At 46.4% G+C, this 18,702-nt stretch overlaps 1 protein-coding gene across 4 annotated transcripts in view; it reads right to left on the bottom strand.

Moving 5' to 3' along the window:
• ANKH (ANKH inorganic pyrophosphate transport regulator) overlaps positions 1-18,702 on the bottom strand; it is a 290,689-nt gene that overhangs the window by 53,718 nt on the left and 218,269 nt on the right. For all 4 annotated transcript variants that reach the window (XM_063922954.1, XM_063922955.1, XM_063922957.1 and 1 more), the window contains 2 exons: positions 17,290-17,424; positions 15,214-15,306 (listed from right to left, as the gene is read on the bottom strand). In XM_063922954.1, coding sequence (XP_063779024.1) covers positions 15,214-15,306; positions 17,290-17,424 — 228 coding nt within the window. The remainder of the gene's footprint in view (positions 1-15,213; positions 15,307-17,289; positions 17,425-18,702) is intronic.

Raw genomic sequence — 18,702 nt, 5'->3', positions numbered from 1 at the left:
ACAGAGAGAGAGTATGCCAGCACACACCCTATATGACCCAGGAATCACACAGTAACGTAGTGTTAACCCAGTAGCTGCTGTATATATTGTTTTTACGCCAAATTTATGTGCCGCCTCTCTCTTTTCACCCTCTTCTATCGTGCTTCTGCAGGGGAGAGCCTGGGGAGCTTCCTCTCAGCGGAGCTGTGGAGAGAAAATGGCGCTGGTGAGTGCTGAGGAAGAAGCCCCGCCCCCTCAGCGACGGGCTTCTGTCCCGCGATTTTGTGTACAATAATGGCGGGGGCTCATGCATATATACAGTGCCCAACTGTATATGCCCACTTTGCCAAGAGGTCTCTAATTGCTGCCCAGGGTGCCCCCCCCCCTGCGCCCTGCACCCTACAGTGACCGGAGTGTGTGGGTGTAATGTGGGAGCAATGGCGCACAGCTGCAGTGCTGTGCGCTACCTCATATGAAGACTGGAGTCTTCTGCCGCCGCTTTTGACGTCTTCTTGCTTCACACGCCGGCTTCTGGCTTTGCGAGGGGGACGGCGGCGCGGCTCCGGGATCGGACGACCAAGGGTGCGTTCCTGTGTTCGATCCCTCTGGAGCTAATGGTGTCCAGTAGCCTAAGAAGAATGACCTATCCGCAGTTAGTAGGTCTGCTTCTCTCCCCTCAGTCCCACGTAGCAGAGAGCCTGTTGCCAGCAGATCTCTCTGAAAATAAAAAATCCTAACAAAATACTTTCTTATTAGCAAGCTCAGGAGAGCTCACTAAAGTGCACCCAGCTCGTCCGGGCACATATTCTAACTGAGGTCTGGAGGAGGGACATAGAGGGAGGAGCCAGTGCACACCAGTATTCCTAATTGCTCTGTCTCCTGCGGAGCCCGTCTATTCCCCATGGTCCTTACGGAGTCCCTAGCATCCACTAGGACGTTAGAGAAAATGGCAATACAGGATAGCAAAAAAGAAAGTTGCAGGATGGCAAAAAAGAAAGTTTTTATAAAAACAAATGGAAATTTATTTACAGCACTGTATTTAGATTTTATTTAGATACCCCATTCAGTTAGTGTGTTTGGCCATTTCAGACACACCTATAAATGCATAAAATGATGCATACAGCCATGTAAACTCCATAACCAAACATAAGAAGCATTTGTATAGTACTAAGGAGATCAGTTAATTTCAATATGGCGCTGTCATCGGATGTCACCTTTCTAACAAGTTACTTCATTAGATTGTTGTCCTAGTCTGTTTTGAAACGGAAACATGTACAAACAATAACAGCTCAGACGTGAAGAAAAAGGCCACATAAGCTCACATAACAGGACAGCCACATGCTGAAGTGTATAGAAATCATGGGGGTCATTCCGAGTTGTTCGCTCGGTAAAAATCTTCGCATCGCAGCGATTTTCTGCTTAGTACGCATGCGCAATGTTCGCACTGCGACTGCGCCAAGTAATTTTGCTATGAAGATAGTTTTTTTACTCACGGCTTTTTCTTCGCTCCGGCGATCGTAATGTGATTGACAGGAAATGGGTGTTACTGGGCGGAAACACTGCGTTTTATGGGCGTGTGGGAAAAAACGCTACCGTTTCCGGAAAAAACGCAGGAGTGGCCGGAGAAACGGAGGAGTGTCTGGGCAAACGCTGGGAGTGTTTGTGACGTCAAACCAGGAACGACAAGCACTGAACTGATCGCAGATGCCGAGTAAGTCTGAAGCTACTCTGAAACTGCTAAGTAGTTTGTAATCGCAATATTGCGAATACATCGTTCGCAATTTTAAGAAGCTAAGATTCACTCCCAGTAGGCGGCGGCTTAGCGTGTGTAACTCTGCTAAAATCGCCTTGCGAGCGAACAACTCGGAATGAGGGCCCATATATCCTAACTTGCAAATGGCCTCTCTAAGCAAAGTTACCACAGAACTGTTTGTCGGGAGCTATGTGGATTGTGGTTCCATGGCCAAGGCACCACACATAAGTCTCAGATTTAAAGTACAATGTAAAACACACGACTATTGGTCTGGGACAGTGGAAACACGTTCACTGGAGTGATAAATCACACTTCACTTTCTGGAAATACGACAGATGAACATGAGTTTGGAGGATGTCGGGAGAACACTTCCAGCCTGAATGTGTAAAATCAACTAAAAAGTTTGTTGGAGGTGGAATAATGGCCTGCGGATACTTTTCATGGTTTAGAATACAGTGAATTTGTAATGGATTGTGGGGAAAAGGTATCAAACCTTGTAGAAAGAAAAAGAGAGAAAAGAAGTACCAGCAAATAAGCTTCTAATGGTCATCTTACAGGCTGTCTTTCAAAAATGACAGAAGCTGATTGGTTGTTACTTTATCACTCTCAACTTTATCTATTCCCTAGGTTTGATACATCTCCCCTTGTGTGTTTCCAACTTTGTGGCAACAGTGGCCCTTTCCTGTTTCAGCAGTACAATAACCCTCATGCACTAAGTATGATCCTCCAAAATATGGTTCGCTAAATTTGTTATGTAAAACTGGACTGCTTAAACAAAAGAACCCAGTTGAACTGAAAAGCTGTTTGAAAGCCAGGCCTTATCACCCAATATCAGTACCTGGCCGCACTATGGTGGAAAGACATCCCAGAAGAATGGAGGCGGTTATACCAACTCCATATTATTGCCTATAGTTTTGGAATGAGATGTTCAACAACCACATATAGATGTAATGTTTAGGTACTGTTCAGGTTTACACAGACTTTTTGCCATGTACTTTAGAACAGGTTAGGAACATATTATGAAAATTACATCTAGTACTGAAAGATGGGGACTCTTAGACCATACTGTATTTCCCAACATCTGCCCAGGCAACACTGATCAGTGTAAATCTCACCATCAAATCACACAAAAATTCCACCCATTCTACCTAATTGAAACCATTTTCTGGGCAACCATCACTGTATTTAGTAACGTGCTCAAAGTTCACCTTTAGCTCTACCTCTGCTAAGATCAGCATCTCAGGGCTGTCTCACTGAAATTAGGACAGTTGGGAGTATGTCCTAGGACCTAGATGGATCATCTAATTGTTTATTTCGATTGACTAATCACATATTGATGGTTTGAAATGATTTTCCATGTCTCTGGTTGTGAATCAAACAAATGAAAAAAAAAAAAAAAAGATTGGGAGCGGAATCAGATTATAAATCAACGTTTACTAAACCAAATACAATACATGTGAATCAACAATATTAATAAAACAATTTGTCAATTAGTAGGAACCTACAACATACACATGATAACATTTTTTGTGATGAGCATATAAATTATTACACTTAATGTAACAATGGTGCTCTGAAATCCAGCCTGATGGTGAGCACTGTGGCAGAAGAAAAGTTGGTTCCTACAATGTTAGCGAGTAAAAAAAATACATAAAAAGGATACTTTTAAATGTAGCAATTTGCAGTCAGCCTGTAAGAACTTCTAGTGGCCTTTTGCTAATTTTAACAGCATATAGAGTGATTTGTAGGAAAACAGCATAACTGGGCTCAAATGTACTCAAATAAAAAGATTTTTAGTGGTAGTTGCCCATGGTAACCACCCCATGGTTAACCCCCCCCCCCCCCCTACCCCTCTTGGGTCTCTGGGGACTTCAGTCCGGGCCCGGACATACTGACGGAGAGGGGGGGCCCTGTCTGCTCCTATTGCTGACCAGCCACAGCTGCCACCTGTTGAAAGAGGCACTTGTCCTATGGCCTCCTACAGCCCCTACAACAACAGCATGAAAGTAGTGCCCAGTCCACCACCGCCCGCCGCTACTCCCATGGTGACAGTGCCACAAAGAGAAGGAGCCAGGGTCCCAGACCTGCCGCCTGCCTCCCATCAGCCGCTACGGGTGCCAGTGCAGCAAATAAAAGGAGGGGCTGGAATGGCCGCCTGCCTCCCGTCTGCCGCTACGAGTGATAGTGCTGCACAGAGAAAGAGGGCCCCAGACCTGCCACCTGCCTGCTGACCGCCGCTGCACAGTACGTTGAAGAAAAGGAGGGCCCCAGACCTACTGCTTGCCGCGCTGCCCTAGCCTGCTGCCAATGCGTGTGTGTGTGTGTGCAATGCTGATGAGGGGTAAGCAGAAATGTGTGTGTGTGGATGTGTCCAGCAGTGGAGGGGAAAGCAGGAGTGTGTGTGTGTGTGTGTGTGTGTGTGTGTGTGTGTGTGTGTGTGTGTGCCTGTTTGTGTGTCCAGCGCTGGAGGGGTCAGTAGGAGTGTGCGTGTTTTTCTGTGTGTGTGTCCAGCGCTGGTGTTTCTGTGTGTGTGTCCCCAGCACTGGAGGGGTAAGCAGGAATGTGCGTGTGTGTCCGGCGCTGGAGGGGTAAGCAGGAGTGTGCATGTGTGTCCGGCACTGGAGGGGTAGGCAGGGGTGTGCATGTGTTTCTTAGTGCGTGGGTGTGCATGGGTGGCCATCGCTGGAGGGGTATGTAAGAGTGTGGGTGTGCGTCCTGCGCTGGAGGGGTAAGCAGGAGTGTGTATGTGTGTGTCCGGCGCTGGAGGGGTAAGCAGGAGTGTGGGTGAATTGCCGGCGCTGGAGGGTAAGCAGGAATGTGCGTGTGTGTCCGGCGCTGGAGTGGCAAGTAGGAGTGTGTGTGTGTCTCCGGCACTGGAGGGGTAAGCAGGAATGTGCGTGTCTGACCGGCGCTGGAGGGGTAAGCAGGGGTGTGGGTCTGTGTCTGGCACTGGAGTGGTTAGCAGGAGTGTGTGTGTGTGTGTGTCCTGCGCTAGAGGGGTAAACAAGAGTGTGGGTGTGTGTCCGGTGCTGGAGGGGTAAGCAGGAGTGTGGGTGTGTGTCCGGTGCTGGAGGGGTAAGCAGGAGTGTGGGTGTGTGTCCAGTGCTGGAGTGACAAGCAGGAGTGTGTGTCTGGTGCTGGAGGGGTAAGCATGAGTGTGCGTGTGTGTCCAGCGCTGGAGGGGTAAGCAGGAGTGTGGGTGAGTTGCCGGCGCTGGAGGGTAAGCAGGAATGTGCGTGTGTGTCTCTGGCACTGAAGGGGTAAGCAGGAGTGTGTCCGGCACTGGAGTGGTTAGCAGGAGTGTGTGTGTGTCCGACACTGGAGGGGTAAGCAGGAATGTGCGTGTGTGACCAGCGCTGGAGGGGTAAACAGGAGTGTGGGTATGTGTCCGGTGCTGGAGGGGTAAGCAGGAGTGTGGGTGTGTGTCCGGCGCTGGAGTGGCAAGCAGGAGTGTGTGTGTGTCTGTGTGTGTCCGGCACTGGAGGGGTAAGCAGGAGTGTGTGTGTGTCTTTGTGTGTCCGGCGCTGGAGGGGTAAGCAGGAGTGTGTATGTGTGTGTCCGGCGCTGGAGGGGTAAGCAGGAATGTGCGTGTGTGTCCGGCGCTGGAGTAGCAAGTAGGAGTGTGTGGGTGTCTCCGGTACTGGAGGGGTAAGCAGGAATGTGCGTGTGTGACCGGCGCTGGAGGGGTAAGCAGGAGTGTGGGTGTGTGTCCGGCACTGGAGTGGTTAGCAGGAGTGTGTGTGTGTCCGGCGCTGGAGGGGTAAACAAGAGTGTGGGTGTGTGTCCGGTGCTGGAGGGGTAATCAGGAGTGTGGGTGTGTGTCCTGCGCTGGAGTGGCAAGCAGGAGTGTGTGTCTGGTGCTGGAGGGGTAAGCATGAGTACGCGTGTGTGTCCGGTGCAGGAGGGGTAAGCAGGAGTGTGGGTGTGTGTCTAGGGCGCTGAAGGGGTAAGCAGGAGTCTGCCCGGCACTGGAGTGGTTAGCAGGAATGTGTGTGTGTCCAGCACTGGAGGGTAAAACCAGGAATGTGCGTGTGTGACTGGCGCTGGAGGGGTAAATAGGAGTGTGGGTGTGTGTCCAGTGCTGGAGGGGTAAGCAGGAGTGTGGGTGTGTGTCCGGCACTGGAGGGGTAAGCAGGAGTGTGCGTGTGTGTCCGGCGCTGGAGGGGTAAGCAGGTGTGTGGGTGAGTTGCCGGCGCTGGAGGGTAAGCAGGAATGTGCGTGTGTCCGGCGCTGGAGTGGCAAGCAGGAGTGTGTGTGTGTCTCCAGCGCTGGAGGGGTAAGCAGGAGTGTGTGTGTCTCCGACGCTGGAGGAGTAAGCAGGAGTGTGTGTCCGGTGCGGGAGAAGTAAGCAGGAGTGTGTGGGTAAAACTGACATATGTCAGCGAGTGTGAGGTAAAACATTTCTGCCACTAATGTGGCTGTACTGCTGGCTACAGAGTATCAATTGTGTTCAACTGAAAACTGCGGGATGAGACATTTTTAATAACTCTATGTACTGCGTTGTTTTTTAGTATAATTTATGCTGACATTTTATATGTACACTTCTTGAATGTCTAAATCAGGGGTAGCCAACCCTGGTCCTCCAGAGCTACCAACAGTTAATGTTTTCCAGGTCTCCTCACAGAATCACAAGTTAAGTAATTACCTCCATTTGTGGATCTTTTAAAATGTGTCAGTGAGTAATGACTGCACCTGTGCACCTGCTAGATGATCTGGAAAATGTGAACTGTTGGTAGCTCTCGAGGACCAGGGTTGGCTACCACTGGTCTAAATAATTGTGTATTAGTCATAATCATGCAGTTTATTTTAGAGCCACACTAGTCTGTCTATGTATGGTGAGCTTATATGTTTCATGCATACAGTGCATCCGGAAAGTATTCACAGCGCTTCACTTTTTACACATTTTACATAGGTTATGTTACAGCCTTATTCCAAACTGAAATAAATTCATTTTTTCCCTCAAAATTCTACACACAATACCCCATAATGACAACGTGAAAAAAGTTTTTTTGAGATTTTTGCAAATTTATTAAAAATAAAAAACTAAGAAATCACATGTACACAAGTTTTCACAGCCTTTGCCATGAAGCTCAAAATTGAGCTCAGGTGCATCCTGTTTCCACTGATCATGGTCTGTAGACCTCCGAGACAGGATTGTCTCGAGGCACAAATATGGGGAAGGGTACAGAAAAATATCTGCTGCTTTGAAGGTGCCAATGAGCACAGTGGTCTCCATCATACGTAAATGGAAGAAGTTTGGAACCATCAGGACTCTTCATAGAGCTGGCTGGCCGTCTAAACATCGGGGGAGAAGGGCCCTAGTCAGGGAGGTGACCAAGAACTCAATGGTCACTCTGTCAGAGCTACAACATTACTCTGTGGAGAGAGGAGAACCTTCCAGAAGGACAACCATCTCTGCAGCAATCCACCAATCAGGTCTGTATGGTACAGTGGCCAGACGGAAGCCACTCCTTAGTAAAAAGCACATGGCAGCCCGCCTGAAGTTTGCAAATGCACCTGAAGGACTCTCAGACCATAAGAAACAAAATTCAAACAAACAAAAAGGCACCGCTCATCACCAGGCCAATACCATCCCTACAGTGAAGCATGGTGTGGCAGCATCATGGTGTGGGGATGTTTGTCAGCGGCAGGAACTGGGAAACTAGTCAGGATAGAGGGAAAGATGAATGCAGCAATGTGCAGAGACATCGTGAATTTAAACCTGCTCTAGAGCGCTTTTGACCTCAGACTGGCGCGACTGTTCAGCTTTGAGCAGGACAACGACCCTAAGCACACAGCCAAGATATCAAAGGAGTGGCTTCTGGACAACTCTGTGAATGTCCTTGAGGGGCCCAGCCAGAGCACAGACTTCAATCCGATTGAACATCTCTGGAGAGATCTGAAAATGGCTGTGCACCGACGCTTCCCCTCCAACCTGATGGAGCTGCAAAGAGGAATGGGCGAAACTGGCCAAAGATAGGTGGGCCAAGCTTGTGGCATCATATTCAAAAAGACTTGAGGCTGTAACTGCTGCCAAAGGTGCACCAACAAAGTATTGCGCAAAGGCTGTGAATACTTATGTACATGTGATTTCTTAGTTTTTTTATTTTTAATAAATTAGCAAAAGTCTAAAAAAAAACCAAACGTTTTTCACATTGCCATTATGGGTTATTGTGTGTTGAATTTTGAGGGAAAAAATGAATGGAGAAAGTGAAGCGCTGTGAATACTTTACGGATGTACTGTATGTATACATGAGCCAACCACAGTATACTAACTCAGAACAATCAGTCTGATATGCTGTCACTATCCTCTTTTAAGGGCATACCCTTATAATCTTGGATCTATAATCTTCCTGGAGGTATTTTTTTCAACCATTTCAACAACTTTTCTAGTGTGAAAATAATGTTATTAATTGCAAAGTCACTTTGCATTGTCCTCAGCAAGAGATAAAAATTCTAAAAGTCTAGTAAAATAAGATTTTACTCACCGGTAAATCTATTTCTCGTAGTCCGTAGTGGATGCTGGGACTCCGTAAGGACCATGGGGATTAGCGGCTCCGCAGGAGACTGGGCACAACTAAAGAAAGCTTTAGGACTACCTGGTGTGCACTGGCTCCTCCCACTACTACTGTGCCCGGAAGAGCTGACACAATAAGGAAGGATTTTGAATCCCGGGTAAGACTCATACCAGCCACACCAATCACACCGTATAACTCGTGATACTATACCCAGTTAACAGTATGAAATATAACTGAGCCTCTCAACAGATGGCTCAACAATAACCCTTTAGTTAGGCAATAACTATAAACAAGTATTGCAGACAATCCGCACTTGGGATGGGCGCCCAGCATCCACTACGGACTACGAGAAATAGATTTACCGGTGAGTAAAATCTTATTTTCTCTGACGTCCTAAGTGGATGCTGGGACTCCGTAAGGTCCATGGGGATTATACCAAAGCTCCCAAACGGGCGGGAGAGTGCGGATGACTCTGCAGCACCGAATGAGCAAACTCTAGGTCCTCCTCAGCCAGGGTATCAAACTTGTAGACTCTTACAAAAATGTTTTAACCCGACCAAGTAACAGCTCGGCAAAGTTGTAAAGCCGAGACCCCTCGGGCAGCCGCCCAAGAAGAGCCCACTTTTCTCGTGGAATGGGCTTTTACAGAATTAGGGTGTGACAGTCCAGCCGCAGAATGTGCAAGTTGAATCGTGCTACAGATCCAGCGAGCAATCGTCTGCTTAGAAGCAGGAGCACCCAGCTTGTTGGGTGCATACAGGAGAAATAGCGAGTCAGTTTTCCTGACTCCAGCTGTCCTGGAAACATATACTTTTCAGGGCCCTGACTACATCCAGTAACTTGGAATCCTCCAAGTCCCAAGTAGCCGCAGGCACCACAATAGATTGGTTCACATTAAAAAATTATACCACCTTAGGAAGGAATTGGGAACGAGTCCTCAATTCCGCCTTATCCATATAAAATACAGATAAGGGCTTTTGTATGACAAAGCCGCCAATTCTGATACACGCCTGGCCGACGCCAAGGCCCACAGAATGACCACTTTCCACGTGAGGTATTATAGCTCCACGGATTTAAGTGGCTCAACCCAATGCGACTTCAGGAAATCCAACACCACGTTGAGATCCCACGGTGCCACTGGAGGCACAAACGGGGGCTGACTATGCAGCACTCCCTTAACAAAAGTCTGAACTTCAGGCAGTGAAGCCAGTTCAATTTTGGAAGAAAATCGATAGAGCCGAAATCTGGACCTTAATGGAACCCAATTTTAGGCCCATAGTCACCTCTGACTGTAGGAAGTGCAGAAATCGACCTAGCTGAAATTTCTCCTTTGGGGCCTTCCTGGCCTCACAGTACGCAACATTTTTCCGCCATATGCAGTGATAATGGTTTGCGTTCACTTCTTTCCTAGCTTCAAATAGCGTAGGGATAACTTCCTCCGGAATTCCCTTTTCCTTCAGGATCCGGCGTTCAACCGCCATGCCGTCAACGCAGCCGCGGTACGTCTTGGAACAGACAGGCCCCCTGCTGCAGCAGGTCCTGTCTGAGCGGCAGAGGCCATGGGTCCTCTGAGATCATTTCTTGGAGTTCTGGTTACCAAGCTCTTCTTGGCCAACCCGGAACAATGAGTATAGTTCTTACTCATCTCCTTCTTATTATTCTCATTACCCTGGGTAAGAGAGGCAGAGAAGGGAACACATACACCGACTGGTACACCCACGGTGTGACCAGAGCGTCCACAGCTATCGCCTGAGGGTCCTTGACCTGGCGCAATATCTTTGTAACTTTTAGTTGAGGCGGGACGCCATCATGTCCACCTGTGGCCTTTCCCAACGGTGTACAATCATTTGGAAGACTTCTGGATGAAGTCCCCACTCTCCCGGGTGGAGGTTTTTTAGTTGTCCACTCCGGGAATGAACACTGCTGACAGTGCTAACACATGATTTTCCGCCCATCGGAGAATCCTTGTGGCTTCTGCCATCGCCATCCTGCTTCTTGTGCCGCCCTGTCGGTTTACATGAGTGACCGCCGTGATGTTGTTTGACTGGATCAGCACCGGCCGGTGTTGAAGCAGGGGTCTAGCCTGACTTAGGGCATTGTAAATGGCCCTCAGTTCCAGAATAATTATGTGTAGGGAAGTCTCCTGACTTTTCCATAGCCTTGGAAGTTCCTTCCCTGTCTGACTGCCCCCCAGCCTCGAAGGCTGGCATCCGTGGTCACCAGGACCCAGTCCTGTATGCCGAATCTGCGGCCCCCTAGAAGATGAGCACTCTGCAGCCACCACAACAGCGACACCCTGACCCTTGGAGACAGGGTTATCCGCCGATGCATCTGAAGATGCGACCCGGACCACTTGTCCAACAGATCCCACTGGAAAATCCTTGCATGGGACCTGGCGAATGGAATTTCTTCGTAAGAAGCTACCATCTTTCCCAGGGCTCGCGTGCATTGATGCACAGACACCTGTATACGTATTAGGAGGTCTCTGTCTAGAGACAACAACTCCTTGGACTTCTCCGGGAGAAACCCTTTTTATCCTGTTCTGTGTCCAGAACCATACCCAGGAACAGTAGACGCGTCGTAGGAACCAGCTGCGACTTTGGAATATTCAGAATCCAGCCGTGCTGTTGTAGCACTTCCCGAGATAGTGCTACTCCGACGAACAACTGCTCCCTGGACCTCGCCTTTATAAGGAGATCGTCCAAGTACGGGATAATTATTTCGGCCATTACCTTGGTAAATACCTCGGTGCCGGGGACAGACCAACGGCAACGTCTGGAATTGGTAATGACAATCCTGTACCACAATATTGAGGTACTCCTGGTGAAGAGGGTAAATAGGGACATGCAGGTAATCATCCTTGATGTCCAGTGATACCATGAAATTCTCCAGGCTTGCAATAATCGCCCTGAGCGATTCCATTTTGAACTTGAACCTTCGTATATAAGTGTTCAAGGCTTTCAGTTTTAGAATGGGTCTCACCGAACCGTCTGGTTTCGGTACCACAACATTTTGGAATAGTAACCCCGGCCTTGTTGAAGGAGGGGTACCTTGCTTTCACCTGCTGGAAGTACAGCTTGTGAATTGCCGCCAGTACTACCTTTCTCCGAGGGCAGCCGGCAAGGCTGATGTGAGGTAACGGCGAGGGGGAGTCGCCTCGAACTCCAGCCTGTATCCCTGTGATACTATTTGCAGAACCTAGAGATCCACCTGTGGGCAAGCCCACTGGTCCCTGAAGTTCCCGAGACGCGCCCCTACCGCACCTGTCTCCACCTGTGGAGCCCCAGCGTCATGCGGTGGACTCAGAGGAAGCTGGGGAAGATTTTTGATCCTGGGAACTGGCTGCTGGTGCAGCTTTTTTCCTTCTTCCCTTGTCTCTGTGCAGAAAGGAAGCGCCTTTGACCCGCTTGCTTTTCTGAAGCCGAAAGGACTGTACCTGAAAATACGGTGCTTTCTTAGGCTGTGAGGAAACCTGAGGTAAACATTTTTCTTCCCAGCTGTTGCTGTGGATACGAGGTCCCAGAGACCATCCCCAAACAATTCCTCACCCTTATAAGGCAGAATCTCCATGTGCCTTTTACAGGCAGCATCACCTGTCCACTGCCGGGTTTCTAATACCCTCCTGGCAGAATGGACATTGCATTAATTCTGGATGCCAGCCGGCAAATATCCCTCTGTGCATCCTTTATATATAAGACAACGTCTTAAATATGCTCAATGTTAGCAAAATATTATCCCTGTCTTAGCGTATTAATATTATCTGACAGGGTATCAGACCACGCTGCAGCAGCCCTATTTATGCTGAGGCAATTGCAGGTCTCAGTATATAACCTGAGTGTGTAAATACAGACTTCAGGATCGCCTCCTGCTTTTTATCAGCAGGTTCCTTCAAGGTGGCCGTATCCTAAGACGGCAGTGCCACCTTTTGACAAACGTGTGAGCGCCTTATCCACCCTAAGGGATATCTCCCAACGTGACCTATCCTCTGGCGGGAAAGAGTACGCCATCAGTAACTTTTTAGAAATTACCAGTTTCTTATCGGGGGAAACCACGCTTCTTTACACACTTCATTCATTCATTCATTCATTCATTCATCTGATGGGGGAACAAAACACTGGCTGCTTTTTCTCCCCAAAAATAAAACCCCTTTTATGTGGTACTTGGGTTCATGTCAGAAAATGCGTAACACATTTTTCATTGCCGAGATCATGTAACGGATGTTCCTAGTGGATTGTGTATATGTCTCAACCTCGTTGCCACTGGAGTCAGACTCCGTGTCGACATCTGTGTCTGCCATCTGAGGTAACGGGCGTTTTTTGAGCCCCTGATGGCCTTTGAGACGCCTGGGCAGGCGCGGGCTGAGAAGCCGGCTGTCCCACAGCTGTTACGTCATCCAGCCTTTTATGTAAGGAGTTGACACTGTCGGTTAATATCTTCCACCTATCCATCCACTCTGGTGTCGGCCCCACAGGGGGCGACATCCCATTTATCGGCCTCTGCTCCGCCTCCACGTAACCTTCCTCATCCAACATGTCGACACAGCCGTACCGACACACCGCACACACACAGGGAATGCTCTGACTGAGGACAGGACCCCACAAAGTCCTTTGGGGAGACAGAGAGAGAGTATGCCAGCACACACCAGAGCGCTATATAATGCAGGGATTAACACTACAACTGAGTGATTTTTCCCCAAATAGCTGCTTGTATACATATATTGCACCTAAATTTAGTGCCCCCCCTCTCTTTTTAACCCTTTGAGCCTGAAAACTACAGGGGAGAGCCTGGGGAGCTGTCTTCCAGCTGCACTGTGAAGAGAAAATGGCGCCAGTGTGCTGAGGGAGAAGCCCCGCCCCTTTTTCAACTGACTTTCTCTTTTTCTGGAATACTGGCAAGGGTAATTTTACACCTATATAGCCTCTAGGACTATATATGATGTAGATTTGCCAGCCAAGGTGTCATATATTGCCCTCAGGGCGCCCCCCCCCCAGCGCCCTGCACCCATCAGTGACCGGAGTGTGAGGTGTACATGAGGAGCAATGGCGCACAGCTGCAGTGCTGTGCGCTACCTTGGTGAAGACCGAAGTCTTCTGCTGCCGATTTTCCGGACTCTTCATGCTTCTGGCTCTGTAAGGGGGACGGCGGCGCGGCTCCGGGAACGAACACCAAGGTCGGGTCCTGCGGTCGATCCCTCTGGAGCTAATGGTGTCCAGTAGCCTAAGAAGCCCAAACTACCACCTGTTAGGTAGGTTTGCTTCTTCTCCCCTTAGTCCCTCGCTGCAGTGAGTCTGTTGCCAGCAGATCTCACTGTAAAATAAAAACCTAAATATACTTTCTTTCTAGGAGCTCAGGAGAGCCCCTAGTGTGCATCCAGCTCAGCCGGGCACAAGAATCTAACTGAGGTCTGGAGGAGGGTCTTAGTGGGAGGAGCCAGTGCACACCAGGCAGTCCTAAAGCTTTCTTTAGTTGTGCCCAGTCTCCTGCGGAGCCGCTAATCCCCATGGTCCTTACGGAGTCCCAGCATCCACTTAGGACGTCAGAGAAAATTTAGATATTTTAAAGCTATGGGGGCATTGTGTGTGTGTTTGTGTCTAGGGTGGCAGTGTGTGCGTGGTGGGGGGCCCTGCCTATTTTGTCAGTCCCGGGCCCCAGCATTTCTGATGGCAGCCGTGGTAACCACAAATGTAAAAATGGATGAAACTGGCTAGTGCATTGGTTGCCCGTAGTAACCGCCAAATATATAGCTGCAAAATTTAATTAGTCAGCATAAACAACAAGCCATCTGGTAATAAATAAATCACCAACTTTTCTTCTGCCATAGTGCTCACCATCAGTCTGGATTTCAGAGCACCATTGTTACATGAATTGTTTACGCTATAGGTTCCAACTACTTGACAAATTGATAACTATTGTTTATTCACACGCATTGTTGTATTTGTATCAGTAAACTTTTACAGGAATACATACAATTTCCCAGCGGGCGTGATGCCAGCTGTCAAGATCCCCTTTTACATACTGTATAATCTGATTACACTCTCAGACTTTTTCCCCTTTGTTTCTAATAGGGAGTGGATTAGCCGTTGTCGCTATATTTCAATGCTGGCAACGGCAGTCCGATCACCCCCTTAACCCGGACGGCCAAATGCAAGATACACCTAAAAGTGCTTGCTACCTAGGGGCAGCAAGAACTTTTTAGCAAGATCCCCACCACCGTAAAAGTGCAGTAGCGTCGAGCGTATTCGCCTGGCAAATCCGACGACACTTAATTGAATTCCCCCTTAGACTGAAAACAAAAGCGCCTAGTATATTTCTTTCCACTTTTGGTTGTGACTCAATATGATTTATTTAGTGATGGACTGCACTAGATCTTTTTCAAGATTCATTATTTTCCCGATCAGGCTTTGGTGGATTGAAGCATGATCAGCACTGGACCACTGGAATCAGTATACTCGAAGATATGCTGATTGTTATACAAAGCTACCTAATCCCATTGCACATAGGACACACGTCTGTTATTACTTGTAATGTTGTAATATAATACTCACACCTCCTATATGAATACATGTTAGTATATGAACAAAATACACACAATATCAACCTCCTAATTAAAAAAATAAATCCCTAAATCTGTCTGTCTGTTCTTAATCTGATGTAGTCTATCACATAATGTGCTTCATGAAAAGCCCATAAAAGGGGAAGGTAGGGGTGAGGAAGAATAGTATTGAACACTTGTATCTCCACTAGTCATAAAGCACAGATTGCATGAGTGTGATCACTTCTGCCTGTAAAACATTATGGCTGCAAGGTAGATTGCCAATAAAAAAACTGTGAACAAAACAGCTTCTATCTGCCATGTTACAGGCTGGGTTTGAAAACTGAGTTAGGAGCTGATTGCTTGGTACTTTTATCTCTCTACTTTCTCTCTCCAAGCTTTTATAAATCTCCCCCATTACATTATATTACCTTGTCAAAGGCAGGATAGACCGCGCGTAGCTCTGTTAGCCAACCATACGGCATGTGTCCAACAGGGTATGTAGCCGTAAGAATTGCCACTGCCTGTGAATAATTAATATAAAAATTAATTCATCACTAATTACATCACTAATTAAAATTGCCATAAGAAATTGAAATATTACGGGGTCATAATGTATTAATATATTAATTTACTCAATTAAGTAGAACCTTTCTTTACTATGCTCAGATGATGCATTGTAAATTCAATAAACCTTCAAGGAACAGTGACATACATTTGCTGAGAGGCTCTCCAGTAGCCCTAGTGAGTCATGTTTTCACGCACATTAAAGGCAATTACAGTAATTAAAACATTGCTCATTCTTCTAATATGAGCACCAATGAATAAAGATGATTACACGCTGTAAATATCACCTGGAAACATATCATGTGATGGTAGCCCTAGGACCACGCAGCTTATCAAATTTGGGCCCTTAATGGTCAAATTATCATAAATAATTGCAGAATCAGCATCAATAACATTTGTACTTGTAGGAAAATGTTTGTTTATAGGGGATGTGGTCAATTTACCTACAATCAAAATCTCGACGGTCAAAATACCGACAGCCATTGACCAACGGTCAACATCCAGACATTTAAAATACCAACAAGGTCAAAATACCAATATTTAAAATGTCAACAGGTCAAAAAGTCAACATGAGTTTTTCATGATTTTTTAATTGAAACCGACATGTTCATACTTTAACATCCCAGTGGACCTAGATGGGGAATATAATAGTGTGCCAAGCGCAGCGAGGCATCGTGCCCAAAGCATGGCGAGCGCAGCATGCGAGGGGAGGCGGTACACTTATACGGTGTCCTTGTCGACATATGTCGACATACACACAAAAACAAAACAATAAAAACTTGTCTTATTTTTGACCTGTCGACATTTTTAAATATCGGTATTTTGACCTTGTCAGTATTTTGACCTTGTCGGGATTTTGAACGTCGGTCAGTTGTTGTCAGTATTTTGACCGTCGGGATTTTGATTGTAGGTATTTCATACTAAACCCGTTTATACTGTAGTAATGACTCTTTTTTATACTAACAGAAATCAGAAATCAGGTTCACATTAAGCAAGGGAAATGGAACAATTTACAGTACTTGTTAATTATAACATATGCTAGAGGCTAGAGTATTGTTTAGCAGTCGCTGGGTTACCTTCAGAATCACCAGTTTAAAAAAAAAATCTTTCTAATCTAGTAAAGGCGAAATGTTATTTGTCCAATGAATATGCCCAGTGCCGTCATAATTAACAAATTCACACTGTATGTGAGACTTAATATTTAATAACTCTTTCAATGTGACACAAGGTGGCAGAATTGTCTTTCACAGCTTTTTATTAGAGACAATGGGAGCAATTCAACTGTAGGTTATTATATTAGCCAAACATGGAATATGCAACATCGCAAGTTTTTCTGCGCTCCTCGATGTGGGAAAACTTGTGATGTTGCTGGATGCAAATGCTGTTACAGAATGTTTCAATGACTATAACACTAAGAGGTATATTTACTAAAGTGTGGGTTTACAGAAGGGGAGATGTTGCCCACAGCAGGATCAGTACGAGATCCCGGCGGTTGGGAGCCCGGCGGCGAGTGCAGCGTGTCCCTTCGAGGGCTCGCTGCGCTCGCCATGCTTATGGCCAGTGACAACCTTCTATTTTCTATTCCCCCCAGGTGGTGGCGTGGACCACCACCCAAGAGGGGTAACCAGTCGGCGGTCAGGACTCCGACCGCAGGTATTTCAGGGATCCCGACAGACGGTCAATTGACTGCCTCCCCCCACAGTAACCAATCAGAATCTAGCTATTAGCTTCTAGAAGGTGCTAGATAAATAAGTAGAATCTGATTGGGCAACATCTCCACTTCCGTAAACCTGCATTTTAGTAAATATACTCCTATGTATACATCTGTAAACATATTTTATTTAAAAATATCTATATAAAATGAATTTGTTACTCCTTATCTACTGTCTGTATATTCCAGCGCATTAAAATCCCAACATCGCTCCTGAAGCCTGACTCACCTCTGTGGCTGCAGCACTACCACCTAGGTCACGCGAAACAAAAAGGTTAACAATTGGTCTGCTGATTCGTTGAGTGGCCAATATAAGTGCTAAAGGCCACCAAAAACTCAGCATCTTCTTTATTGTGGCATCTCCCTGCAGAGAAACACGCTCTGTTAAAGTCATGAAAAGCAGAAGAAAAGTTTGTTTCTTTACCTGATACCTGAATACATTTAGTTTTACAATGGTAAAATCATATAGCAAAAGCAGCTCACATGTACAGATGTGTCCTTACATCCTTGCTGCAGTCACGCTAAACAGTCCTTGAAGTCGTGCCATGCTGTTTTCAAGTTTTTTCCGTGAAAATGCGTCTTAGACGCACAGTAATAGAATGCACGAGTAGCTTCTACTGATTAAAATGATATGCATCATGCCTGTATTCTGCGTGTAATTGTGGCTCTATCTGCATCCAAAATGCCACGTTACTGTGTTTTCCATGAAAACACTGTAGCATAGTATTTTATATGCAAATACAGTCACAATCACACACAGAATATAGGCATGCTGAATATCATTTTAATCAGCAGAAGCTGTGTGTACGTCCTATTACATTACTTTGCATCTAAGACGCATTTTTCGCTGACAAAAAACGCACAAAAAGACACTTGCGGTACCGAGTCACATGGCACTCACCTGTTATGTGTACCACGACTTGTAGCGCACGGATCAAAGATGTAAGAGGACACATCTGTACATCATAAGAAATATAGAATAGAACATTTTACATGCTCAGTGATGCTGTTGATCCAATTTATGTTTCATAAAGCAAATGTGAGTTACATGTTGTAAGACAGGGATGCTCACACACATCCCAGCATACTCTGCAACAGTTTTGCTATTAGAGAAATCTAACATTTTAGCAGGGCCTGCTGGGATGTGTAGTTCTACAACAGCTGGAGAGCTGCATGTTGAGCACCCCTGGTGTAAGATTATCTATACATGAATCAGATACAAAGTATGGCCAGGATACAGCACAGCAGGCTTGTATACAGTGCAAGCACTATAGTTACTAAAATAGATAAAGTTCAACTGACATCTGGAAATGTAATTATGTATTATGACTCAGTAAGAGATAATTCACATTGATGATGCTTTACTGTAGACTATAAGTACCAGTTCATTAATGTTGGGAAGTGTTTAGGAAATGTACAGTCGCTAATATTGCAGAAATAAATAAGCAAACATCTAAAAATAAAAAAAATGTATATTATGCCGTTTTAGCTCTGGTTGGTATACCAGTTTATTGATTTAGTTTTTTCTTAGTATTTTTCAGTAAGTGTTCTGAAGCTTTCAATACTTGAACGTCTCTTGTGAACATGTACAATTGTCAAATAAGTGCTGTACATTTTATACTGCTATAGAGCTGTGCCACTT

Source organism: Pseudophryne corroboree, chromosome 5 (genome assembly GCF_028390025.1).
Source record: "Pseudophryne corroboree isolate aPseCor3 chromosome 5, aPseCor3.hap2, whole genome shotgun sequence".
Lineage (NCBI taxonomy): Eukaryota > Metazoa > Chordata > Amphibia > Anura > Myobatrachidae > Pseudophryne > Pseudophryne corroboree.
Note: the sequence above shows the minus strand (reverse complement) of the source record. Positions and strands in the feature narration are given on the sequence as shown.